Source organism: Triticum aestivum, chromosome 7B, assembly GCF_018294505.1.
Source record: "Triticum aestivum cultivar Chinese Spring chromosome 7B, IWGSC CS RefSeq v2.1, whole genome shotgun sequence".
NCBI lineage: Eukaryota > Viridiplantae > Streptophyta > Magnoliopsida > Poales > Poaceae > Triticum > Triticum aestivum.
In genome coordinates this window covers 467,505,501-467,533,427 of record NC_057813.1, presented here as the reverse complement: position 1 = coordinate 467,533,427, position 27,927 = coordinate 467,505,501, and the positions used below count along the sequence as shown (strand labels likewise).

General features: G+C 44.6%; 1 protein-coding gene across 1 annotated transcript; it reads right to left on the bottom strand.

Annotated features, from left to right (window-relative positions):
- Positions 1-427: 427 nt before the first annotated feature.
- LOC123160333 (uncharacterized exonuclease domain-containing protein At3g15140) lies at positions 428-5,875 on the bottom strand. Its single transcript, XM_044578136.1, has 6 exons — positions 5,539-5,875; positions 4,264-4,466; positions 2,589-2,669; positions 2,095-2,220; positions 1,258-1,381; positions 428-1,164 (listed from the first exon to the last, which is right to left on the bottom strand). Exons 1-6 carry the CDS (start codon positions 5,809-5,811, stop codon positions 967-969), a joined length of 1,005 nt encoding a protein of 334 aa, XP_044434071.1. The 5' UTR covers positions 5,812-5,875; the 3' UTR covers positions 428-966.
- Between the last annotated feature and the right edge of the window lie 22,052 nt (positions 5,876-27,927).

The window sequence follows — 27,927 nt, the reverse complement described above, 5'->3', positions numbered from 1 at the left end:
GCGAATGGTATGTTATCATTTCAAGTGGTTAGGATCGTGGAGACATACAAGCGTGAGCTTCAGATGATAGGGTTTGGTCCTAGTTCTGTAGAAGATGGAGGCTCGCCTTCTTCATGGTCATGCATTTGCTGTACGTTGTGAATGGAAAGAGTCCTCTTGTTGACACCCGATCATCTGACATTCAGGTGCGCTTCGTACTTTTTCATTGTCATGGTCCTGTTTCATTTTTCATTTCGTCGCCTGGGTATTTCCTGTAACGTTTCTTCAACGATTTGTGTGTGACTTAATAACACAGTAAGCATTGGTACTTGAGATAAATTCAGTTTATGTTACTAAGTACGTTGCATTGCAAAGACCTTAGCATCTCATCTACGTTTCGCCATCGTCATCGGGCTGTTTAACTACTAGTAGTAGCCAAAAACTGATATGCCCTCTGCAAAACATATTACATTTGTGAATGAATCGTTTGGTGCAGTCTCTGAATTATATATCTCTCCGAAATACAATAAATACACATGTGTCCGGCATTCATTTCAACCAAAAACGCCCCATGCAAAGAGTACACAGCAACTGTGCATCCTCACATGGGTGCTATCAAAGCATCAGCCGGTGAGAAGGCCACGTCGAAACCTTCGTGACTACCGCACTGCTCAATTTGTACTTTGCTTGACTAGGTGCTACAGTGACATCGCACACGATAGGTGCTATTTGCCATTTGGTCCCTCCCTTCACAGGCCACTACCTACCTCCATGCACCGCAAGCCGTTACTTTTTTTAGTCTAAAAAACAGATGCTTACGCCGGTGTCAATTAGGTGTGTTACGGTGTGCATGTAACACGCAAGTATGTCATCGCCAGATTTTTCAAAAGGTAGATTGGACCCAGTAACTCCCATGCTTTTCCACTGGAGTGCATCTTGTCATCTTCTAGCCGCACAAGAGTAAAACCCACATTTAACAATATCCCGTTACCTGATTCTGTTCTTGAAAAGGAATTTCACATCACTTGTATCCGGTTGCCTCCTCGCGGTGATTTGTATCACAGCACCATCAGCAAGCATGCGCTGAACAACTCTTGTAATGTTTTTCGCGTCATCCATCCCGAGATGGTGGCTTCCAGCAATTGGGATTTGAAGCTCCCTCATCATTGTCATCATTCCAGTTGCCTGGCAAAACACAAGCCATGGAATGCAAGCTTTAGTTCGAAGATAAACACCTAATGAACAATCAGAAACTCTATTCTAATCTAATTCACTTACTCTTCTATTGTAGAAGTTGAGGTAGATATCCTTCAAATTGATCCACTCCATAAAGTAAGATGGCAATTTTATTTTTGAAACCTTGCACTGCTCAGGGACCTTCGTCTTCAAATCCCAATTACCACTGGTATATTGACAGAAACATGAGAACAGACACATTATGGAATCTGAAGCACTGAAAATAAATTCCACCATGGAAACCTAGCTTGGGTTAATAAAAAATGTACTGCAGACAGTGCATTTTGCATTTGGCAAAGACCCATTAAGCCAAAAGCAGTAACCCACTGGTTCCTGACTAAACCAATTTTGTAACATGTGCTTTGATCTCCAAATCTAGTACTCCCTCCAATCCATATTACTTGTTGCAGCTTTAGTACAAAGTTGTACTAAAGCTGCGACAAGTCATATGGATCGGAGGGAGTAGGCACTTTTGTGTTCTGAGGACTTGTGGATAACTTGAAGAAATTCCAGCCAGGAATTCCAAGTTTTGCCATTTTCATTAAACATTTCTAATCAGTTCTTAGTATCCATGATCCCAACCCTTTTGTGTAACTTGTGGATAATTTGAAGAAATTCCGGCCAGGAATTCCAAGTTTTGCCATTTGCATTTAACATTTCTAATCAGTTCCTAATATCCGTGATCCCAACCCTTGCCTAAAGATCTGGTCTGGGAATGCTAACTCTGCTAGATTGGCTCAGACCAAAGGCATGTCAATTAATACTAGACAATGAAACTTTATGTTGCAGGACTCGATGATCGAATTTGGAAGAAAATAAGACACTTGTGAATGACGGTATTTTTCTTCAAGACAATGTAGTATTAGAAGCCTAACGTACCAAGTAACGAATGCAGAACTGTTGAGGGATTCTCCTTGTTTCTGTTTCCACAATTTGTGACCTCCAATCCAGTCTTCAAACTCTTGAAGAACTTCCCAGAAAGGGATAGCAGTGTCATGCCATACACTTAAACATTGAACAACAGATAAAGTTGTTAGTATGTGTGACTCAAATTATTGAGAGCAAATGAGTACACATCAGGCTTCTAGACTATTTTAGTGTGATAATCTAATGACATGCTGCAAAAGTTGTTGCATATACATCCTCCAAAAGGGTTACTAATGCATCCTTGTTGCTATGCAATGCATCCTCACGTGACCAGCCAAGTGACAGGTTACATCCACGATCAGACAGAGGGCAAACCAAGTTTGAACAAAAAGAATCTTGAACTCGCATGTTAACAGAACAAGGTCAATGTGTGCTAATTCTGTAAATTCATATCTCAAATAATAAAATAAATAGTACTGAAGAGAGCAAAATAGTGCTGCACATACCGGTCAACTCCAAATTTTCCATATTTCCCTTCTATATATTCTTTTATTCGTTGCTCACTCATTGCAGTTGGGCGCACAAATCTACAATCAACATACAAGAGGGCAGAGTGTTGGCTAGTGGCTAATGATACTGTCAAAAGAAATAAGAAAATACCAGAAATGTATTAACTATCACAATCTACAGTTGTGCATAAGCCAAGAACACAGCACAGAAGAAGCTAACTTGTACAAGAGGGAAGAGGCATATGTTCTGGTGCCAGCATTTTATTTACTTATTCATGTATTTATTTCAATGTGGAATTCAAGCTTGTGGCGACGTATAAGAAGGAAATAGTCACATTCTCTTAATTATGGTTCATAAGTATTGATATCCTATGGTTTTATCAGATCGTACAAAACAAGAGAATGATAGATTCAAGAACTGGTTTTCATTTTGAGTACATACCAAACTCAAAAAGAATTTGCTACGTCAAATCATGGTTGAGTCTTGAGTGCGTATGCATATAACCAGGAAAAATGTAGTGCTGCTCAGCATTAGGTCAATATTTTGTCATGGTTCTCCATAGAACCCTTGATGGACTCCCCCTAAAGTAATGTTTTACCAAGTATATATATGTCACTAGCAGTTTCTATGTACCTATCTAATTCTAAGAATATTACCTTTCCCACTAATCATTTAATTTGCATCTTAGTACTCTGCTTTAATTGATTTGATTATTTCACAGCTTAATCTGCTTAGTCTCTCCAGTGTGGAACATAATAATAGAAGTGTAGGAAAAAAAAAAGATTTCATCGTTCTTCTCGATTTCATCTGTATGTTAAGCTAGACATTTTTCATGCTCTGTCTGAGCTTGAGAATAGTTGCTGGTGATTGATTGAACATTCATAGTGTACATAAGTGTTTTTAGAGATTCCACTATAGAGACTACATTCGGATGTATATAGACGCCTTTTAGAGTATAAGTTCACTCATTTTGCTCCGTATGTAGTCTATAGTGGAATCTCTTAAAAGATTTACATTTAAGAACGGAGGGAGTAGATTAGAGAGATCAATGTTGGAGGTCCTAACACTCAGTAACCGGTACTCACTCAGTCACCTCACCTAGAAGTGATTATATGGTAAGCAGGTTTGTACTCATTTTCTTCTAAAATAATGGATCTACGTATTTATATTACTAGGGGATTAAAAACCAACATGTTATTCTATTAGGAAAGCTAGAGTAGATGGAGCAGCAGTAGCAGCCACCTCCAAAAAATGAGATGCAATAGCAGCAGCCCCTGGTGTCAGAAAGAGAATGAGCATGAGCTTCTGCCACTTGTGAGAGCAGCCAAAGCAATAGCAGGCTCCACCTCCGCAAAATGGAGATGCAGTAGCACATCCCCTGGTGTCGGAGGGGGGGGGGGGGGGGTGAAATTGTTATAGTGACTATCCCAAGTAATTTCCCATTATATTATACCAGTACATTGAGTATTCACCCGGTTATATCAGTTACATATGTAGAGAACTTGGTGAAGGCACATGTTAAAAGCACTCAGCCGAGTAAATCTGGTTTTTGTAACACCTTGCTGGCAATCTCATGAGTCATCTATGGTCCAAAGAGTTCGATAATCATTCAAATAAGCATATAGAAAACAAAATAACTTTAATATTCCATGATTTACAAATAAGCTGTACCTGTGAAATGAATCGATGAACTCCATGCTATGTGCGTCAATCATTACAACCGGAAATTCAAGAATTTCAACCTTTCCCTCCAAATCAAGAACTAAAAAATAATCCAGTTTCTGAGGTTTCACTTTATCTGCAGCTGAGGCATTCACCGGTAGGTCCATCGACAAATTATGATTGAATTTTTCAAGATGCAAAGCATCATCCATCTGTGGAAATACGAATCTAAATTACTACAGTGCTTTCACTAAATAATCAAGTATTAATGCAGTATTTTTATTAAGGGCTACAAAACTGTTTAAGGACATTCAAACGGAATGAACACTGCTACGCCAACCCAAAGATTTACTAATTTACTAATGTGAAAACTCATCTGATTACCATGCCACATAAAAGTTGGAGTACTCATCAAGACTAGTTCGGAATGCACTGAATAAAGTATTAATTGGGCTTTAAAGAATCTGTACCTGTTTAAACAGATACAGGACATACTGTCAATACGAAATAAAAAATAGAGTAGCTTTCCACATTGTACATTCCTAAAACAAAACTAGCAGTTAATATTGATGCCACAATATTTATTGAACTTCTAAGTAGAGTAAGAGTTCATGAGTGCAATGTTCTTTAACCTATTAGGGAGTCGTATCCAGATTTTTTTAGCAGTCCAAATTTCAGCCTTCCATTCTTGTCTCCCATCCGCTGTATATAGAAGAGGATAACTCAATATCCTGTTCAGCTTTTCTCATATAAGTATGTCTATATAAACTACTAAAACTCATGGCTTCTAGACATTTTCCCGGTAAATTCTAGAACTTTTTATTATTTTTATTTTTAAATTTCTTTTGCTACAATAGTTCTGCATACTATATTTTAAATCTTCGCCAAGTTAAAAGATATGATGTCTGTTCTGCAGCTACACTGTCTAAATCAAAATTTGACTCCTACACATGCCACTGTTGAATTACAAAGACGTGTATCTGGAGCCCAAATGTTTGCTTTATGAAACCACATACCACCTTGCCGGCCGTGTAACTGAAGGAAAACGCAAAATAACCATCAACGACTAGAAGATACGCCTTACAGTTCCAAGCTTATGATTTCACCAATGCCTCATCCCAAAATAACCGTCAAAGACTTCTTCTCCTGGCATTAATTGAGTCCTTATGTGCTAGCAAATGTAACCAATTTATAACTACCTACGCGAACACAGAGATGGCTCGGCACGCGGAACAAACCGGTAATGAAGCGACAATGAGGGGAACGGACGGGAAGAAAATTCACCATGGTGCATTTTCCCTGGGTGTAGTACAAGCACGTGGGCTTCCACGGCCGCCTGGAGGTGGACCTCGGGGCTTCCGCCACCTTCCCCTCCTCCCTCGCAGCAGCAGGGAGAGGAGAAGCTTGGGAGAGACTGGCATCGATGGGGAGGCTTCTTGGGTGAGAGAGGCGACGAGCCGAGACAGAGGAGGTAGAGAAGGGGCGCAGGAAGGATTGGAGCAGGGAGGAGGGGAGTAGGAGGAGGCGGGAAGAAGATGAAACCCTAGCGAGCGCCATTCTAAACGATGCTTCCGGCTGAGTTGCGAGAAGCAGCTGATGCGGATAGGGGATGATGGCATCGACTGGGTCAGAGAGCCAGTCTGTTGGGCTCATGGGCCTCTGGGGCAGAGGCAATTGCACCCCATGTACAAGATTTTAGCTATGTCTAAAAAACAAGAATTTAGCTTTGTCTTAAAAAAGTGCAAGAATTTAGCTACGCTAAAAAAGGTTCTTAAAAAGAAAACTACGCTAAAAAAAGGTACAAGAATTTAGCCGTGGACTTTTATGTCAGTACATGCAAATAGAACACATATTTGTAAGGGAAGGGATAATCACAAATATGTGACAATTTTTGTGGACGATGAAAACCAACACAAGCATATCCATTGCTTTGCATTGTGGAAGATAAGTATACTGAAGAAAGATGGTAGCATAGGTTTCAACTTTCAAGACATCTAGTGTTGCAATATTGCAATGTTAAATCCAAACAATGTTCAAGGCTTTTATCTTAACCAGATTCACTATGCGTGATGGAGGATTTTGTATCATGGAATTTTAGCAAAAAATGACATCTTTTCAATCAAGTGAGTGTATCACCTAGAATGGAACCATTAACATGGAGAAAAACTAAGGAGGACCAACAGATTTGACTCTTGTGCCATCAGCCCAGTGTCAAGTGTCATCTAGTCGCTGAAGGTACGGACGAAGATTAAAATTCAATGTTGACGAGCACTCATGGGGATTTACTCCCTGCCTCAGCATCCTTGCCAACAGACACATCATTACTAGCTTTGAGTGCACCTTGTGCAATTTCCGATTGTGAAAGTATATGCAATGCTTTGTTCCTATGCCCGAGGGTGAAAAAGATTTGGAGAGTGCTAGGCATGGATCATGTGATCATGAATGGATGAAACCTCGGTGCTAGGAAATTTGCTTGCGAAGAAAAATGAGAGGGCGCAGCTATTCTCAGATGTTCAATGAATGAACTCATCGCCACAGTTGTTTAGTACACTTAGTGGGAGAGGAGGAAAGCTTCTCACGGTGAACCTATACAGCAGCATACACGCTCTCTACGCATGTAATTTGGAAGATAATCATAAACTATACAAGATCCATGAAGCAGACTACAAGTCGTATATGGAGACATTGCCAGCAGAAACCATGCGAAGGCCTTGTAAAACTTAGCATTGATGCTTGCTTTGGTATTGATTTAGGTTCAGAAGGGTCTGGAGCAATTATCCGCGACATATGAATGGTCACTTCATGGCGGCTAGTTGAAGCACCATTCCATTTGTGTCACGCCCAATATGCGATCCTATCCGTGAGGAACTCGAAGGTCCCGCCAAGGATAGAAGCGCATATTGAAGACGCTTTTGCAAGGTGGATATCATTATATCGTACCATATACAACACAATTGGGATACATACAAAGGCATACAAACGCCTCGTGAATACAACAAACATCATACAGAAGAGCAACATTCGACTACGGATGAAATCAAACAAAAAACATGAACGATATCCACCCTGCTAACCCAGGCTGCCGACCAGGCACCTATCTCTCGATCAAAGAAGAAGAAGCAGAAGAAGAACTCCAAAACAAGCAAGTATCGCTCTCACATCATATCATCATGTTACCTGTACCTGCATCTGTTGTTATAGTAATCTGTGAGCTACGAGGACTCAGCAATCCCATTACCATGGGTATCAAGACTAGCAAAGCTTAATGGGTATGGAAAGGATAAGTGATGAGGTTGCAGCAAGCACTAAGCATTGTATGATGGCTAACTTACCAGTACAAGAATAAGAAGAGTAACTGCGCACAACAGTCGCAAACTAGTAATGATCAATAAGTGATCCTAAACTACTTATGAGTCAAACATAATCCCACCGTGTTCTCTTCTCGAACTCACTCAAAAAGAGACGATCACGGTTACGCACACGGTTGGTGTATTTTAATTCGGATCTGGTGTCAAGTTCTCTATAACCGGATATTATAAATTCCCCATCTGCCACATAACCTTGGGCATAACTTTCAAAAAGATTTAACCCTGTAGGGGTGTCCCAACTTAGTCCATCACAAACTCTCACGATCCGCGGAAGTACATCTCCATCTCGGGACAACCCGGTCAAACTCAGAATTCCGGTGCACGAGACATTTCGACAATGGTAAAACAAGTCCAACAAGACATCCCGACGTGTCGACAATCCCAATAGGAGCCGCATATCTTGTTCTTAGGACACGGCGGATGAGCGAAGCATACAGTAACTGATGTCCCGAGTTGCCCCAGGTAGCCCGCACTGTGCTCTAGTTTGGACCAGCACCATCAGCACTGGCCCCCCTGTATTATGTTGAATAACGAACCTCGGATAGCGCTAACTTCCTATGCGTCAAATTTATTATCATGTTTATTATGTTGGGCAAATGTTAAAACCAATGTTGGGCCTTGTTGGAAGAGTTTTATTCAAAACGAACTGCCAATGGGGGTGGGCATAAACCCCGACCGTGTTAGGAACGCAAATCAAGGAACATAACATCGGTATGACGGAAACTAGGGAGGCAAGAGTGGAACAAAACACCAGGCAAAAGGCCGAGCCTTCCACCCTTTACCAAGTATATAGATGCATTAATTAAATAAGATATATTGTGATATCCCATGATATCCATGTCCCAACATGGAACAACCTACAACTGCACCTGCAACTAGCAACGCTATAAGAGGGGCTGAGCAAAGCGGCAACATAGCCAAACAACGGTTTGCTGGGATGATGGAAATGTTAGAGGCTTATCATGGAAATTTGGGAGGCTGGACAAGCAAGTGGTAGGTAGCGCGACATAGCGATAGCATCAAGACAACTAGCAAAGCAAAGGTAGTAGTGATATCCAAGGTAATGTCATCTTGTCTGAAATCCCGCTCGGAAGAAGATCGAGTCCATGAAGAAGACTAACCAACATAGTTGAACGAATCCTCACAATCGCAATGTAACCGGAACTATCGAGAAGAAGCACAACCGGAAAGAAGCAAACAACTCGGTAAACAAACAACACAACAACAGGGCATGATGCACAACCAAGTATATGCATGACAAGATTAAATGTTGTTACTCATGGCAAGAGATGATGCATGAAAGAACCCCACATCAATCAAGTTTAAATGAGGCCAGAAACAACACATAACAATTCTGAAAAAATCCCCATATGCATATTTCGAATTTGGTATTGTTCTATCCTAAACTTGTTAAACAGCAAAATAAAGTGCACCATGTTAATCTATACATTTTTCCTAGACAAGTTACATATAAAGTTCATTTAATTCGGAGCTACAGTTATTTAGTTGTGAAATAAACCCTACGCGACAAGCGGAACCTACTGCGACAGGCTCGAGACGGAAAGAGGTCGGACTCCTCGCCGGTGACGAGGTTCGACGGAGTCGAGCTCGGGAATCACATGGAACATGCGTAACAGGATGCAATCGAGGGGGAAGAAAGATTGGGAAGGTGCGCATGCTCACCACGAACATGCTCGGGTGCTCAGCTCGGCGAGAGATGGATGGAGGGATGACGGGGCTCGCTGATCTTGGTGCTACTCTGAACCGTGAAGAAGACGGAGCAGAGGAAGAGGGCGTCATGGAGGGAGTCAATCACATCGGCCTTGGGTCCTTCTAGCTCCTGGCCTTGATTGAAGACGAAGAAGAAGACGTAGGCGAGTCGACCAGGAGTGAAGACAACGGCGGAGGAGGGCTATGGCCGCGGCGGAGCCATGGAACTACTCCGGGAGCTCTCTGGTGGGAGAGGCGACGACTATGCTGGGTGACTCACCTGCGGCGATGGTGGAGGGAGGAGAGGGAAAGAAGGGAAACCCTGGGGGCGAGGCGCTGGCTTTATAGGAGGGGGCGCGACAAGACCTCGGCCACGATGGCCATGTGCCCCTGGCTCGGGCATTTTTACTGTGAGAGGGTAACGAGCGAGGGAGGAGGAAGAACAGTAGCGAAGGGAGACTGGCAGGCGGGCTCGGCGTGGTTGTCCACGTGGAAAGGGCTATCCACGGGAGCAAGGAGGCGCATGAGAGAGGCCTTGTCGGAGGTTGGGCTGCGGGTGATGTTAGGCTGCGTTGGAGCTGCACTGGGTTGCTGCCCTCCTCACCTTCTTCCCTATTTTCAAACAGAAAAGAAGAGAGAAAAGTGCAGGAGTTTGGATAGGGTAGTGGCCAAGATGAAAATATTTCTGGACTGCTAGTATAATGGAAAATTAAGTAAAATATTTCTGGACTGCTGCCATTTTTAAACCAACCAAAACAACTCCAAATGGATCAGATTTGGCAGAGAGGTTGAGGACATGGTCTAAAATAGATAGGAAAAGATTGAACATTTATGGAGGAGAAAAATGTCACTAGCAAAAATGAAATAAAGAAGAAGGAATGATGAGGTGATGGTGCATTGATATGTTGAGAGAGGAAACAAGGGGCTGAACATCAACACACACATAGAGCAAGTAAAACAACAAGATGAATCTCACAATGCACATGATGAGCATAATGAAATGCAAAATGACAAGGGCACAATGCAACATAACAAGTGAGATGAGCATGGTGCAAGAAGCAAAGATATGACAAGGCACTCAACATGATCATTGCATTGACATAGAGGAATGAAATATGCAAAATACTTATGATAATGCAACAAAAAAAATAAACACACGACAATAACGAAAAATAAATGGAAGACATCTAGAGCGTCAATCTTGGGGTGTCACAATTTGTTAGTGATTCATCGATCGCGGAGGCGTGTGCGCTCCGAGATGGACTAATATTGGCAGGTAGCATTGGATGCAACAAGTTAATTGTTTAATCTGACTGCCTGAAGATTATCGAAGTCATGCAAAGTGGTGAAACACAATAGGCCCTACCGCGGCAATTTATGAAGAATGTTGTTTTCTTTGTCTTAACTCTGGTCATGTTGTTTTTTCGCACTGTCATAGAGAAGGCTGCTGATCTGTTAGCTAGCAAAGTGGAGGACAATAGTATGCTTTTGCATGACGAGCCTCCTAATTTTCTAGTCAATGTAATCACAAATGATGCATCTCTTTTTGTCCAAATAATATAAATCACCATAAAGGATTTTCCTTAAATAAATTGGTTCATTCTGGGTCCAAATCCCTCATATGCAAAACATTCACCAACGCTACACAAACTTAGCTTGCCGGTGAATGTTCCTACCAGCCAAGTTCTTTACCTGGGATGCAATTGCTAACCCAGGGCAGGTTTTGTCTTTCTCTCTCTACCTTCTGTGATCAAAATTAAAGATGGTTACATTTTTCATTAGCAATGCTTATGTTTTCTCAATTTTCTATTTTTCTTTAAGAAAAATCAAGTACAACTTATACATACACAATTGTTAGAAAAAAACTTAGACATACACACATCTATTAAATATTGAAGTCATTGAGCTTCAAAATTGTTGATGTAATCGCATAAGAGCAACTCCAACATTTCCCCAATCCATTAATAAACCGCTGTTTACGGAAAGTTGAGGCCAAAAACATCCCCAATGGATCCCGTAAATCTCCTTTATCTTTAGAGGTTCTAGTAAAAGGGCCTCAATCTCACCTCAGGTTTACGGGAAGATGTCCTTCCCATAAATATTTGGCGTCAGTTCCATCACTACAAACTTTGCTCTATTTTGTGACGCTTCACTTGTGTCATGTATAACCCTTTTTCATCGCGGAAAATACACTGGCGACATTTTCCAACCATCACCCCCACCATCACCGAAGCACCATCATAGAAAATAAAATCTCGACGGTACCACTTTCTTCCTCGCGCAAGATCGTGGGCTAGTTCTTTTGGCCAATTCTCCCACAATCTTGAGAATCCACCCTCCACCCGGCTTCTCCCAGAATCTTATACCCTTTTACAATCCTAGCTGGGATTCTAAAAAATGGGCTTAAGATTCTGGGAAAAGCTGAATGGAGGGTTGATTATCAAGATTATGGGAGAATCGGCCAAAAGAACTGGGCCCGTATCTTAGGTGACGGACGCAAAATCATCGACTAAACTATCTTCTGTGATGGCTAAAATATGTCAGTAGAACTGTCACCGTATATACTAACAACGACCCAACATGTTTGGCCAGTCAAATGAATTTGACGTATAGGCCAATAATATGCTGACGTGTCACCTTACAGCTGGGCCCGGCCAAGGTTTTATCAGTTAGAGTGCCCATGAGTGATAATCAGGTTTGATTGATCAAAGACCCTAACATGTGGGCCCATGGGATGCTGACGTGGCTGCTTACATGTCGGTCCAGAAGCTGGTGATGACACACATTTCCGTCACTATTATAAGAGAACCCTAGCTTATGCGTTATTCCGCAAGGGGCTTATTTGGATCCATATGTTTCATGTTATGGTTAGATTTATCTTAATTCTTCTTTCATAGTTGTGGACACTTGTGAGAGGGGGTAATCATTCCTACATATCAAACTATCAAAGTAGTGAACGTGAATCAACTAAGCATAGTGAACGTGACTAGACGAGAATTCGCTTGTGTCCTCGAGAACGCTTTGCTTATTATAAGGGCCATCTTGCTGCACCTTTTCTACTATTGCTACTTGCTACTTGTTACGAATTACCTTTCTACACAACTATCTATTATCATTACCTACAACACTTGCAGAGAATACCTTGCTGAAAACCGCTTGTCATTTCCTTTTGCTCCTTGTTGGGTTCGACACTCTTACTTATCGAGGACTACGATTGATGCCCTATGCTTGTGGTAAGCTCCTCCCCATGAATCCAGAGCCGACACCCCCTCTGTGCTCTCTGCCGCCCAACCACAGTGTCCGAGCATGAAGGAGGAGCAGATCTCGCCGTTTCCCTGATGCGTCAAGGAGGAGCACTGCTCGCCGCCACTGCCCAATGCGATCACGACGAACGCGTGCGGTCGCATTCTCTACTACCTCGGCGGCGGCGGCGGCAGTTGTTCTTTGTCCCGGAGCGCCATGACAACAAGGTCCACTATACACCGACAGGGAGCAGCCCCGGTGGGACAGGCGCAACGCGGCGCGCCAGTCCAAGTTCGCGGCGGGCCCGAACTTGGTGTACGCCTGGGCCCAGGACCACTCTGTGATGACGTCAGAGACGGCCAAGCTGTTGGGGAACGTAGTAATTTCAAAAAAAAAATCCTATGCACACGCAAGATCATGGTGATGCATAGGAACAAGAGGGGAGAGTGTTGTCTACGTATCCTCATAGACCGTAAGCGGAAGCGATGACAACGCGGTTGATGTAGTCGTACGTCTTCACGATCGACCGATCCTAGCACCGAAGGTACGACACCTCCGCGATATGCACACGTTCGGCTCGGTGACGTCCCAAGAACTCACGATCCAGCAGAGTGTCGAGGGAGAGCTTCGTCAGCACGACGGCGTGATGACGGTGATGATGAAGCTACCGGCGCAGGGCTTCGCCTAAGCACTACGACGATATGACCGAGGTGGATTATGGTGGAGGGGGGCACCGCACACGGCTAAGAGATCAATGATCAACTTGTGTGTCTATGAAGGAGTGGAGGAGGAGGAGGGCCGGCCCTCCTATGGCGCGCCACATGGGGAGTCCTACTCCAACCGGCAGTAGGATTCCCCCTTCCCTAGTTGGACTAGGAGTGGAAGGAAGGGGGAGGAAGGAGGGAGGAAAGGGGGGCCAGCCCCCTTCCCAATTCGGATTGGGCTTGGGGGGGGCGCCCCTCCTTTGCTCCCTTCTCCTCTCTCCCACTATGGTCCAATAAGGCCCATATACCTCCCGGGTGGTTTCGGTAACCTCCCGGTGCTCCGGTATATGCCCGAACTCACTCGGAACCATTTCGACGTCCAAATATAGTCGTCCAATATATCGATCTTTATGTCTCGACCATTTTGAGACTCCTCGTCATGTCCGTGATCATATCCGGGACTCAACTACCTTCGGTACATCAAAACACATAAACTCATAATACCAATTGTCAGCGAAGTTAAGTGTGCGGACCCTACGGGTTCGAGAACTATGTATACATGACCGAGACACGTCTCCAGTCAATAACCAATACCGGAACCTGGATGCTCATATTGGCTCCTACATATTCTACGAAGATCTTTATCGGTCAAACCGCATAACAACATACGTTGTTCCCTTTGTCATTGGTATGTTACTTGCCCGAGATTCGATTGTCGGTATCTCAATACCTAGTTCAATCTCGTTACCGGCAAGTCTCTTTACTCGTTTCTTAATGCATCATCCCGTAACTAACTCATTAGTCACATTGCTTGCAAAGCTTATAGTGATGTGCATTACCGAGAGGGCCCAGAGATACCTTCCCAATAATCGGATTGACAAATCCTAATCTCGATCTATGCCAACTCAACAAACACCATTGGAGACACCTGTAGAGCACCTTTATAATCAGCCAGTTATGTTGTGACGTTTGGTAGCACACAAAGTGTTCCTCCGGTATTCGGGAGTTGCATAATCTCATAGTCATAGGAACATGTATAAGTCATGAAGAAAGCAACAGCAACATACTAAACGATCAAGTGCTAAGTTAACGGAATGGGTCATGTCAATCACATCATTCTCTAATGATGTGATCCCGTTAATCAAATGAAAACTCATGTCTATGGCTAGGAAACTTAACCATCTTTGATTAACGAGCTAGTCAAGTAGAGGCATACTAGTGACACTCTGTTTGTCTATGTATTCACACATGTACTAAGTTTCCGGTTAATACAATTCTAGCATGAATAATAAACATTTATCATGATATAAGGAAATATAAATAACAACTTTATTATTGCCTCTAGGGCATATTTCCTTCACAAGCGTCGTCTCTGCTGCCTCGACAAGGAGATGGCTAAGTACGACAAGGAGTGGTCTCTCAGCGAGATCGCCGCCGCCAATGTTGGCTCCTCCAAGGACCGCCGCCCTCTCCCCCAGCCTAGCACTACAAAAAAAGACACATCCGTGACATTTTGGGCTGAACAAAAAAACATTTGTCATACTTATGACACTTCTATGACGATAATTGTGACAAAACCCGGTATCATCATAGATGTGGTGGGATACTACTTTTATGACAAAAAATCATGATAGAAAATGGGTTTTTCATCCTGGACGGGCCGGAGACGCAGTTGCATGACATTCTTTCGGCCGTCCATGATGGGAAAAACCATGGTAGAAGCAAGGGCGAGGAAAATATCAGGGAGTTCCCGGTTACGATGGGTGGTCGGGGACCGAGCGATGCACGTTTCTCTCGTACGTACGTGTGTGTGTGCGAGGCGTTGGGCTCTAACTGAACCCGAGCGAGGCGTTGGGCTCTAACTGAACCCGAGCGATCGATCAATCCCTTGCTGTTAACTGAACTCGAGTGATTCCTTCGCTACTACTGCTAACTAAAGCCAATCGATGCTGCCTTTGGATGAACAGTGAGCGTTGTTGGGGGTTTGGATGAACAGTTCCTGGTGGGGGTTGGATGAACAGTCCCCCATGGTGTTGCCACTAGATGAACGGGACCCCGATCGATCAAGCCGGTGCAAGGGTGGATGAATAAGACCCCGCGGAGGGCTGGATGAACAGGACAACCCCGTGGAGGGCTTGTTGAATAGTAGATGGTGGAGGGCTGGATGAACAGTAGCCCGTGGAGGGGTGGTTGAACAGGACCCCGTGGAGAGGGCTGGTTGAAGAGTAGCCGGTGGAGGAGCGCGCGGTGGAGGCTGGATGAACAGGAGCCCGTGGATGAACAGTCGCAGGTGGAGGCTGGAGGAGGTCGGTGGTGGATGAACAGTAGCCCGTGGAGGCTGGAGGAGGTCGACGGTGGAGATGAACAATATCCCGTGGAATCCCGTTTTGCGGTACGCCACACCCCTCCCAATGAATGGGACCCCCGTTTTGACCGTAGCGCTCCAACACAAGTCCGTTTCCTTCGTTTTGCGGTACACCACACCCCTCCCGGTCAACAGGACCCCGTTTCGACCGTAGGAGGTCCAACAGAAGTCCGTTTCCTCCGTTTTGCGGTACGCCAAACCCCTCCCGATGAACAGGATCCCATTTCGACCATGGCCGGTCGAACACAAGGCCGTTTCCTCCGTTCTGTGGTACGCCAGGCCTCGTTTCCATCGGTTGTTCCGTCCAAGCATGTTGGCTCCCGATGAACACGACGACGCATTCCGTTCGGACCCAGCTGGTTGGCTCCCCATGAACACGACGATGACGCAGTTTCTCCGTTCCGACCCAGCCATGTACACGAGCCCTGGCCGTACGTATGCGCGAGTAGGCGTTTGAGACCTCGCCCGTATGTACGTACGTGGCCGTATTTTCTTTCTTGCACCCTGGCCGTTGTACGTACATGTACATGCTATGTGCGCGCCTCTACTACAACACGTGCGTGCCTCTACTACAACATGTGCCCTTCCTTACACGGCCACGGTTCATCGCTGCAGCCTGCAGATAGACCGATCGACCAGTATGTACATACACATTCATGACCAGAATGACAACACTACATACGCTTCGACCGGGTGGGTCTCGACTGTCACACACTTCCTTGCATGCGAAGATGTAGCTGGTGGGTCCCAACAGTCAAGGGGCAAATCAATTTTTTGCCCGTAATATGGACGCACTTCCTTGCGTGCGAAGATGTAGCTGGTGGGTCCCAGCAGTCAGGGGGAGAAAACATTATTTTTCAGGGTAAAAGGGATGCAGTTGCATGCATGCATCCATGGGCGTGGTGCGTCTCCACTGTCAGCCTCTCACGTACAGTCATCTTCCGATGACTCTCGGTTGTTGACCATGTTGACCACATCATGCCGAGCGCACCAAGGCCGGTGGATGACGGTGAGGCCCCGGACTGGAACGACCCGGAGATGGGGAAGACGCGACAGTGGAGTTGCAGATGGAGAGGAGTGCGATACTTGACTGGTTCGGGTGCGCGGGAGCACTGCCGCCCATGGGAGACAGGAGCAAGAACAGAGGTTGAAGAAGGAGCACGGCTGTTGGATTAACATCCAATGGTCGAACTGCTAGAATCATTTGTTGATTAAGTTAACAAAGCCCTGCGTACACGTCTGCTTAGTAGGCCCACAAGTCAGCCACCAAATCTACCGGGTCCCAGCTGTCATCGGGAGGAATGGTTTTATTGCATAACAAGGAGGCACTTCCTTCCATGCGAAGATACAGCTGGTGGGTCCCAGCTGTCAGGGGGACGAAACAACTTAATAAGGAGGAACTTTCCTTGCATGCGACCATGGACCTCGTGGGTCCCAGCCGTCAGGCTCTCCATGTACAGTCCTCTTCCGATGACTCTCATATGTTGACAACGCCGCGCCGACGCACCGAGGCGATGGACGACGGCGAGGCCCCAGACTAGAATGACCCAGAGATGAGGAAGACACGGCAGTGGAGTCGCAGACGGAGAGGAGTGGGAAACTTGACTGGTTCGGGTGCGGGGTGGGCCTACACTCAGCAGAGAATAACAGGAGGCGCGGAGTAGAGGGATGGCCTGGCCGTCGGCGGGGTAGCGTTTCGCTGAGGCGCGCAAAACAACACCGCTGGACGCCGGAGGCTGGAGCAGGCGGTCCCGGCAGCGCTGGGGGAAGAAGACGAGAGATTGAAGAAGAATGCCGGCCGTTGGATGTAAATCCAACCCCTTCTTAGGCTTTGACCTACTGGCCCACATGTCAGCCAATCCATTTATTTTTTTAGTCTATTTGGTGGGCTGGGTGAAACAATGATGTAGCATCTATGCAGCCCGTTTATATATATGGTAGAATTTAAAGCCCATTTGCATTTTTCTCGAAATCCGCAGACTTGCTGGGCTGGGTGAAAATATCATGTTGGGCTAGACGGAGAAATGTTATAAAAACATAAACACATGATTGCACGTCTATTACTGCATTGGTCAGTAAAATCTTTGCAAGCTTATGTACGCAATCACTAGGAGTTAACTTGCCAAGTTATATATAAACAATTATTATTATTATTTTGTAAGAACTTTCAACTTACGAAATAAAATATCATTTTAATTTGATGAGTTAATAGTACGTGGGGTATTATTATTTTTCAGGCTAGACGTGGGACAATTGAGTTGGTTCTAGGGAAAAGTACTGGGAGAAAACTCAGTTTACATCGAAAAAGAAAGTGGGAGAAAAATTCAGATATAAGATTAATTAAAACAAAAAATAAAGGAAGTGGGAAGGTCTATAAAATGGTTGAAGGAACAACAGGTTTAACGGAACCTTATGTTGTTTCTATTATATATATATATATATATATATATATATGTAATAAAATAATATATAAATATAGGTTCAGTTTTGCATTCTTATAGAAAACATAGGTTTAGTTTTGCATTCTTTATAGAAAAATAGAACTGAGTTGTGCATCGTCTTAAAAACAAAATTAACTTGGGCTGCTAGTGTTATAGACAAGCTAGGTTGGGAGGCCCAGAGGCCGCTTGATACTTGATGGATCCAAAAACTATTGAAACATGGCGTGGGCTGCCCATGTTAAACAACAAAACCTAGGCCATGGACTTGGTGGGCCCGGGACTGTCAGCCTCTCGACGAATAGTTGTCTCCCAATTCCTCTTGTTTTGCTGACCATGTTGGGAATGACAGACGGGGGCACCGCGGAGAGAGCACCAAGGCGGAGGACGACGTCGAGACCTCGGACCGAACGAACTGGAGCGGGGGAAGATGCAGGCGGAGGGGAGTACAAGGGTTGACTTGTTCGGGTGGAGGATGGACCAGTGGAGCTGCCACCGCCGGACAATGTGTGGGAGTAGAGGGATGGCCTGGCCAATGCCATAGGCTATGATGGCCAACCGATGTATAGGAAGAGGACGAAAGATTGAACAAAATAAAGAAATACAAATGGTAGGTGGTTGGTCCCATATGTGTGTGTACGAGACATGTTGGGTCCACCTGAGAAGGGGAATATGTTGGGAGGAAGGAGATTCAAAGCACGGCAGCCGAGTGAACTAGTTTTTTAACGGACAAGTGAACTAGTTACATACATAAGCAAATAGCCACTAAAAAAGCAAACATGTTAATGGGTTCTTAAAAGAAATATTTCAGACAAAACAGATAATTACGACACATAGGCTAATGCATGAAACACTCAGACGATAAAGGTGCTTATAAACAGATAAAGTACAACATCTAGACCTTCCTGGCACGCTTGATCATGACGTTGTGGCTGTCCGTGTACTCGTCGGTTACGGGAAGCAGACACGCCCTCATGTCCAAGATCCGCGTGTACATGTCGTAGCATGCGTATGCGTCCTTGGCCGCGTAGGTTATGTACGCTAGATTCAGAGGTACCTCCCACGTGTTCAGGTCTTTGGTATCGTTGTCTTCTTTCATGTTGGCGTATCAGGGGTCGATGATGGTCTCGACGAGCTCAACCACGGAGTCCTTCTCCTACCCGTTGCTGATGATCTTGTATTGCTTCTGGATGTCGACAATATTGTTGCACCAGATGGACGAATCATCGCGTTCTTCCTTCTCTCCACTGTAGCAAAGGTGCAGTCGGTGCTGCCGATGAAACGAGCGAATGCTCTAGAACCTCTGATGGCCCTACAACAGTGATAGATGAGAACCTCATCCCGCACACATACCTGGGCGACGGTGATCCGCTGGTCCCTGTCAGGAGACGAATGGATGGGCACAAGGTCTAGTCCTACGACCTTGTGCTTTCTCGTCCTATAGGTACTGGTTGAACTCGGCGAGGCAGAGCTTCACCGAATCTGGATCGTTGGTGTACATGACATTCAACTTGGTGCGGCCATAGGACTGAACGGCGAACTCAAAGGGGAACTCCTTGCCGAAGTCCATATCCAGCAGGCTCACCCCTCGGATCACCATTGGAGTCTCTTCAAGTGATCGAGTTGGTAGGCGGCGGCAACAGTTCGTTTTTCACCTCTTGGGGAACTGGATTCAATAGTAAACTGAGTGTGTACAGGCGACAAAAGTTACTACCCCTCCCTCGCTCGCTGCATGCCCGGCAGAAGATGCACCATCGGCGCATTCAACTGCCTCCATTAAGGAACCTACTCCGGCCACACGTCGGTTCACGAGTGGGTCTGTATTGGTACTGTAATAATAAGAGTTAGTGGTCACTTTACTTAAATTTAATTAGCTTTAATAGAAAATTATACTTAAAACAAGCAATGCATTGGCTCATTCTATCAGTGCCACAGGATCAACATGCAAAACAATTAGAATTGTTATTCTCAGGATGCACACGATCAGCACATTTGTCGCACTTTCACATAGATAATACTACCAAGTTTGAACTGTTTGTTATGGTTGTTGTCCTCTGCATCATCATGTCATGTTTTCCTGCTTGCAAGATTCAGAACCAACAAATAAGATCCAAATAATAAGTACAACAAAGATGCCTACACATCTCATTGATTCCTAGCTTGCAAGATTCATAACCAACAAATAAGATTCAAATAATAAGTACAACAAATATGCCTACACATCTCATGGATTCCTAGCTTGCAAGATTCAGAACCAACCCATTAGAGCCTTTTGATAAAGTGAATATCGGGATTAAATCCATCTTGGCTAGTCGTGTCATACAACCGAAGAACTTGGCGAATGCTCTTGACCGTCACAACATCTGTAGTTGATTATTCCTATTTGCACAACACAAACAAGAAGAGCATGATTACTATAATAGTGGCACTCCTTGAACTCAACCTGCAGCTCCACTCGGATGAGGCCTGCCTGGAGTTCCATAATTCAATTCATGTGCCTTTTTTTGCAGTTCACCTGAAATGAAGCAAAGATTGCATCATTCAGCTAGCAAGATGTACTTGTTCTCGTGAGCTGGCAGGTTCTTCTTTAGTAGTTGCACTAAAATTGAGGAACATTAAGGTTGGCTGTCCGGCTCATGTAAGGTGCAACTATAATTTGCTTATCCTTTTGTGCAGTTCCACTAAAATAAAGTGCCATTGTGGTGACAGTGACGGCTCATCTTGCAAAGGCTAATAAAATGTTGCACGAGATTACCAGCAGAACTTGACGGAGATTTTGGAAACTACAATCACCATTTTGTGCAGTTCCACCAAAATTGAGAGATGTTGCCCACGTGACATTTTAGTTGAACTGCACAAGACACTCATTCCAAAAAAAGGTGTTTTGTGCAGTTCACCAAAAGGTCACAATAGCAACAAGGTGAAATGGATATCCCTATCTGCACAAAAAGATAGAAAGTAAACAGTTGCTGGTCAATAAGAATATACGAAACATACATGAAATGAAAAGAAGCATCTTAATTATGTTCATGGCAATCACGCAAGGACAGTAGAAATTTTAAAAAGTTAGCAATGCTTCATGTTACCGGAAGCATTATGATCAACAATGACATTCATCAAATATGGGATTACTTTAATGGTGACATTGCTTGTTTACCAGATACAGTAAGTCAACAACAGCTAAAGAGTTGGTTTAAGGGCATGGGACCGTGGGGACACCAGGACACTCGGTAGCATAAAGGAGCAACTTACTTATCATACTGGGGAAAACAGTAGGAGTACCATTTGTAACACAGTTTAATTGCATCTTATCACTGGAGGCATTAGATTAACAATAACACTGGTTAGACATGTCCCTAAGGTAATAGTGTGATCGCTTCATTTGACATGCGCCCTTACATTAACAACAACAAAAGGTTGGTATAAGGACATGTGACAGTGGACGTATCAGCACAATGTACCTACAAGGAGGCATAAAGTGGAGATGCCGAGTTTGTTCATGCTATGTGAGGGCAGAAAATCTAATCCTGGAGACCTTTTACTATGTGAGGGCGGCAAGCCTAATCCTGGAGACCTTTTACTATGTGAGGGCAGCAAATCTAATCCTGGAGATCTTTTACTATGTGAGGGCAACAAATCTAATCCTGGAGACCTTTTACTATGTGAGGGCAACAAATCTAATCCTGGGACCTTTTACTATGTGAGGGCAGCAATTCTAATCCTGGAGACCTTTTACTATGTGAGGGCAACAAATCTAATCCTGGACATACTCTGTTGACTTGTCCACCAGCCGCCACTTTCTATCATTTTTTCAACCAATAATAGATTTGTTCCTTATACGGTTTGTACTGCGTTTTTCCATTATTTCCCTCTTCAACCAAGAGACCGGTTGGGTATCCGGTCTCTACTACTTTCACCATATTATTTGCTCTTTGAATCAAGTCCTAGATTCATGCTAACAAAGTCCTAGATTTTAATGCATGAAGTAGCTTTACCTCTAATAATATTAAAAATTTAGGTGGCTTTGGAAGAGCTGATGGGAGTAGAAAAGATGCACATGCAGACACGTGGGGAGCTGGGGCAGTAGAGCAAGGCCGCTTTCGAAGTACTTATACCTGAGGGTCGGTGGGATGTCGGCGGTGGCATGTCGGATCTATGCACAATACGGCAAGGAGGAAGAAGGGTCGGAGGACCTCTCGAGCCGGCGTTGTGTCGGAGAGAACAGCAGGAGCAAAGGATCGGGCCCCTCCGGTAGCTGTGGGTTTCCTCCCTCGCCGGTGATGACTGCGTGAACGATGCACCTAGTCCTCTACACACACCAGCCGAAGGGATCCGGCCGGATTTGTGACCAGCGGTGAGCAGAGAGAAAATGTTGGCACCGATATCTTGTTTATATCTGGAGAGGATGAGAGAATGAAGAGAGCAACCCTAGTAAAGCAAGCGCTCAGGCCCCTGCATACATATATAGTGGAGTGATTATCTTTTTCTCTCCACAACAAGCGTTTCAAGTTGTGTACGTGGCATTAAAGAAAAGAAACTCTCTATTTAAGGTGACTAACTGTACGACTCCTACTTACTACTACTAGTAGTAGTATTGTTCACTTGTGCTCCCCGGCCCTCCATTCATTGAACAACCCCGCGGATGAATAAAAATACAGTACTAGTATTTATATAGAATGAACAAGGTCGAACTATTTTCGCGTAGTTAAAAGTTGAGGGCGGGGCTTTTCCCGGGCAGTACACGCGGCAGTTTTCGCGTAGGCGGTTTGACAAAGAGGCGAGGAGGGTGAGGGAGTAGCGGATTCAGCTTACTTACTGCTGGAAAGGTCGGGCTATGCGATTTGATGGCGCATTACTGCTGGAAAGACTTGTGATATGACTACTCACTATAGTCATGAATTACTGGTGGTACGACCGGGGTGATGCCCCCCTTCCGTTCCGCACTCTAATCTGGTGCATGACACGTATTATGTCGACCCGGATGCTGTTGGCTCTCCCACATGTCGGCGAAGTAGTACGTAGTAGTAAGAAGGAGCAAAGAATCATGTGGTATAAGTCTTTCTAGAGATTCCAACAAGTGACTACATACGGAGGAAAATGAGTGAATCTACACTCTAAAATATGTCTACATACATCTGTATGTTGTAGTCAATTTGAAATGTCTAAAAGACTTATATTTAGGAACAGAGGGAGTAGTAGTACTACTACTCACGTTGGAGGAGTGCGAACCACGGCAGCCCAGTGAATCAGCACTAGAAAACAATGTGCTGATATGGCCATAAAAAACAATGTGCCATGGTCTAGACTGTAGCATGTACAATACTACTCCTCTTTGTTTGGATCCCTGAGTTAGAACTAGTTTGGGTTGAAATAGCCTCAAATTATCCAACAGCCACGACCAATGACGATTTTCCACGTGTAAAATTCTCAATGGCTAACGGAACCGCGTGTCAGCTCCGCATTGGCACATCCAATGGGCGAGATGCGCCTATGATACATTGAATTGATACGTCTCCAACGTATCTATAATTTTTGATTGTTCCATGCTATTATATTGCCTGTTTTGGATGTTTATGGGCTTTACTTTACACTTTTATATCATTTTTGGGACTAACCTACTAACCGGAGGCCCAACCCAAATTGTTTTTTTGCCTATTTCAGTGTTTCGAAGAAAAGGAATATCAAACAGAGTCCAAACGGAATGAAACCTTCGGGAGCGATCTTTTTGCAACAAACGCATCCAGGAGACTTGGAGTTGACGTCAAGAAGCAGCCGAGGCGGCCACAAGGCAGGAGGGCGCGCCCTGGGGGGTGGGCGCTGATATGTCTCCAACGTATCTATAATTTTTGATTGTTCCATGCTATTATATTACCCGTTTTGGATGTTTATGGGCTTTACTTTACACTTTTATATCATTTTTGGGACTAACCACTAACCGGAGGCCCAACCCGAATTGTTGTTTTTTTGCCTATTTTAGTGTTTCGAAGAAAAGGAATATCAAACGGAGTCCAAACAGAATGAAACCTTCGGGAGCGATCTTTTTGGAACAAACGCAATCTAGGGGACTTGGAGTGGACGTCAAGCAACAAACGAGGCGGCCACGAGGGTGCCCGGTGCCCCCTGGGGGTGGGCGCACCCCCCACCCTCGTGGGCCCCTTGAGCGTCCACCGACCTACTTCTTCCTCCTATATATATACACGTACCCCGAAAACATCCAGGAGCACCATGAAAACTATTTCCACCGCCGCAACCTTCTGTATCCGCGAGATGCCATCTTGGAGCCCTCGTCGGCGCTCCGCCGGAGGGGGAATCGACCACGAAGGGCCTCTACATCATCTCCAAGGCCTCTCCAATGAGTTGTGAGTAGTTTACCATAGACCTTCGGGTCCATATTTATTAGCTAGATGGCTTCTTCTCTCTCTTTGAATCTCAATACAAAGTTCTCCTCGATCTTCTTGGAGTTCTATTCGATGTAACTCTTTTTGTGGTGTGTTTGTCGAGATCCGATGAATTGTGGGTTTATGATCAAGTTTATCTATGAGAAATATTTGAATCTCCTCTGAATTCTTTTATGTGTGATTAAGTTATCTTTGCAAGTCTCTTTGAATTATCAGTTGGGTTTGGCCTACTAGATTGATCTTTCTTGTAATGGGAGAAGTGCTTAGCATTGGGTTCAATCTTTTGGTGTCCTTTCCCAGTGACAGCAGGGGCAGCAAGGCAAGTATTGTATTGTTGCCATCAAGGATAAAAAGATGGGTTTTATATCATATTGCATGAGTTTATCCCTCTACATCATGTCATCTTTCTTAATGCGTTACTCTGTTCTTCATGAACTTAATACTCTAGATGCAGGCAGGAGTCGGTCGATGTGTGGAGTAATAGTAGTAGATGCAGAATCATTTCGATCTACTTTTCACAGACGTGATGCTTATATACATGATCATGCCTAGATAATCTCATAACTATGCTCTTTTCTATCAATTGCTCGACAGTAATTTGTTCACCCACCGTAATACTTATGCTATCTTGAGACAAGCCACTAGTAAAACCTATGGCCCCCGGATTTATCTTTTATCATATAAGTTTACCATCTACTTTTATTTTCATCTTTACTTTTTCATCTATATCATAAAAATACCAAAAATATTTATCTTATCATATTATCTCTATCAGATCTCACTTTTGCAATTTACCGTGAAGGGATTGACAACCCCTTTATTGTGTTGGTTGCGAGGTTCTTGTTTGTTTCTGTAGGTGCGTGGGACTTTTGAGGAGCCTCCTGATGAAGCTATGTACCTAGGGTAGGGTCATGGACCTGTCCAAACTACCCTCCCCAAGGACATCTCTAGAAGAAACCACCTTTCAATTGATTCAGAAGTGTTCCACTCGACGGACTCGAAGACACTCGACCATGAAGCCAACCACTCGACAACCAGGAGATCTAAAGTCACTCTGCACACAAACGGTCGGTCATTAAGTAGCTTTTATGGTCATCATAGCACTTTATTTGTGGCGTTACCAATAATGCCCGATCTTTATGTACCTTAAACCCTACATAACTGAGAGCCAGAGGGGTCTGGCGAACTCTATATAAGCCACCCCCTCCTCAGTGTAAGGGGTTCGCACCCCTGTAACTCATACACACATAATCCATCGACCGCCTCCGGGCTCCGAGATGTAGGGCTGTTACTTCATCCGAGAAGGGCCTGAACTCGTAAACCTCTTGCGTATACAACTACTCCATAGCTAGGATCTTGCCTCTCCATTCCTACCCCCCCTACACTACTGTCAGACTTAGAACCACGATAGTTGGCGGCCACCTTGGGGCAGGTGTCTTAGCGACCACTACAAAAAAAATACACTTCCGTGATGATACGTGTTTGTCACAGTAGATCGCATTTTTTGTCATGCATGTACATCCATGACAAATTTATGACAGAATCAAGATAGTCATACCTGTGCTGTCGTAGAAGTGTTCCATGACATTACCAAAATTATCATCACGGAAGTGTCCACTTCCATGACGATAAATCGCGTGTCACAGAAGTGCTTTCGTCAAGGGTGACCGACACGTGGCATCCACCGTAACGGAATGCCGTTAAGCTATCGGGTCAGGTTTTGGATCCGATAACCCGTTAACAGCCCCGACCAATGGGGATTTTCCACGTGTAAAATCATCGTTGGCTGGAGGAGACACGTGTCAGGTCTGCGCTGGCACAGGTGTCACTCATCCAATGGGTGAGACGCGCCGATGATATGTTGACACATGGACCGGACCATCAAGTTTAAATGGGCCGGACCAACTAAAGGCCCACAAGATTTGGCGGACCATAATGGGCCGGCCCAGCTAAAGGCCCACGAGATTTTGCGGGCCATAATGGGCTGGCCCAGCTAACGGCCCACAAGATTTCGCGGGCCATAATGGGCCGGCCTAGGTAAAGGCCCACAAGGTTTTTGTTTGCCATAATGGGCCGACCCAGGTAAAGGCCCACAAGATTCTTGCGGATCATAATGGGCTGGCCCGGCTAAAGGCCCACAAGATTTCGCCGACATTAACGGGCCGGCCCACCTGTAGGCCCACAAGAATTTGAGGGCCCTAGTAGGTCGGCCCATTAACTGGCTGCCATGTTTTGGGCCAAATGTCGGCCCATATTTGATCCGGTCCATTAATGGCCTGCCACATTCCGGGCCTAATAGTGGCCCATATGAGATCCGGCTCGTTAAACCCTACCATGTTCTGGGCCAAATTACGGCCTAGATCAGGTACGACCCTTTAAGAGGCTATGGGCTCAATTATGGCCCATATCAGATTCGGCCTGTCAACTAGACACTATGCTTTTGGGCCCACTTGCTAGAGGCCCACTTAGTAATTTGGCCTGACATTAGTTTTGGCCTCTTAAGGACCCGTTTAACATTTCGGCCCTATATTAATTTCGGCCTGTTAAATGCCCGTCATATAGTTGGGCCTAACTACGGCCCGGTTTGCATCCGGCCTGCTCGCAGCCGATATCTGATTGGGCCAAAGAAGGACCGAGACAATTTTGGCCTGTTAAAAGCCCGTGATTTGATTCGCACAATCATGGGTCGGGGTTCATTTCGGGCTGCTGCCGACCCATTAGTTGTTCGGCATGTTTCAGGCCCAACCTACATCGTGATTGCATGACGGCCCGATTATGTACCGTAATTTTACGGTTTGGCCGATTTCCTGCGAAGACAGTAAAATAACTGCAGCATCGTGAATAAGAAAAACCTAGACTATACAATAAAGAAATTACAGCATATTACATCCACTGGGCATCAAAGTTCGCCACTATGATAATAAAGCACAAGCAGACAGCAGATCGCCACCAGTGCAAATAAACACGCCGACAAAATAATATACAAAACTGACAGCACTTCAATAGAGTTCAAGAAAGGTTAGCCCTGCTGGGGAGCTGCAGCGCAAGCAGCTGAGCAAGATGATGAGACTGCGCTTGTTCAACACTTAAATCTTCCTCACTCTGAAAGATAAACAAGCAGACAGATGACAGGTTTTGCACATAAAAGTATCAGTGGTGACAATTCATCACATTTCTTACTGACGAATAAAGTGACACAGTTTAAAATTGCATTAACACAATATGGTATTGTTCAGGTCAAGACATGGCAGGAAATGACATTGTGAAGGAGTTGGCAGCTTCACGACACCACTGTATTACAGATCAAGAACTCATAAGTATCAATGGTTAGTGTGCTGTCAATTTATCCCATTTCAGATTGGCAAATAAAGAGACGGTTTAAATAATACTCCCTCCATCCGGAATTACTTGTCATCAAAATGGATGTGTCTAGAATTAAAATACATC

What these genes read in the sequence shown, in the direction of transcription:
- LOC123160333 (XM_044578136.1), bottom strand. Translation starts at nt 5,811, where the DNA reads ATGGCGCTCGCTAGGGTTTCATCTTCTTCCCGCCTCCTCCTACTCCCC. An exon ending in TTCATCGATTCATTTCACAG is followed by an intron (nt 2,670 to 4,263) that starts GTACAGCTTATT and finishes TGTTGATTGTAG; the next exon opens with ATTTGTGCGCCCAACTGCAA. An exon ending in TCAACTTCTACAATAGAAGA is followed by an intron (nt 1,165 to 1,257) that starts GTAAGTGAATTA and finishes GTGTTTTGCCAG; the next exon opens with GCAACTGGAATGATGACAAT.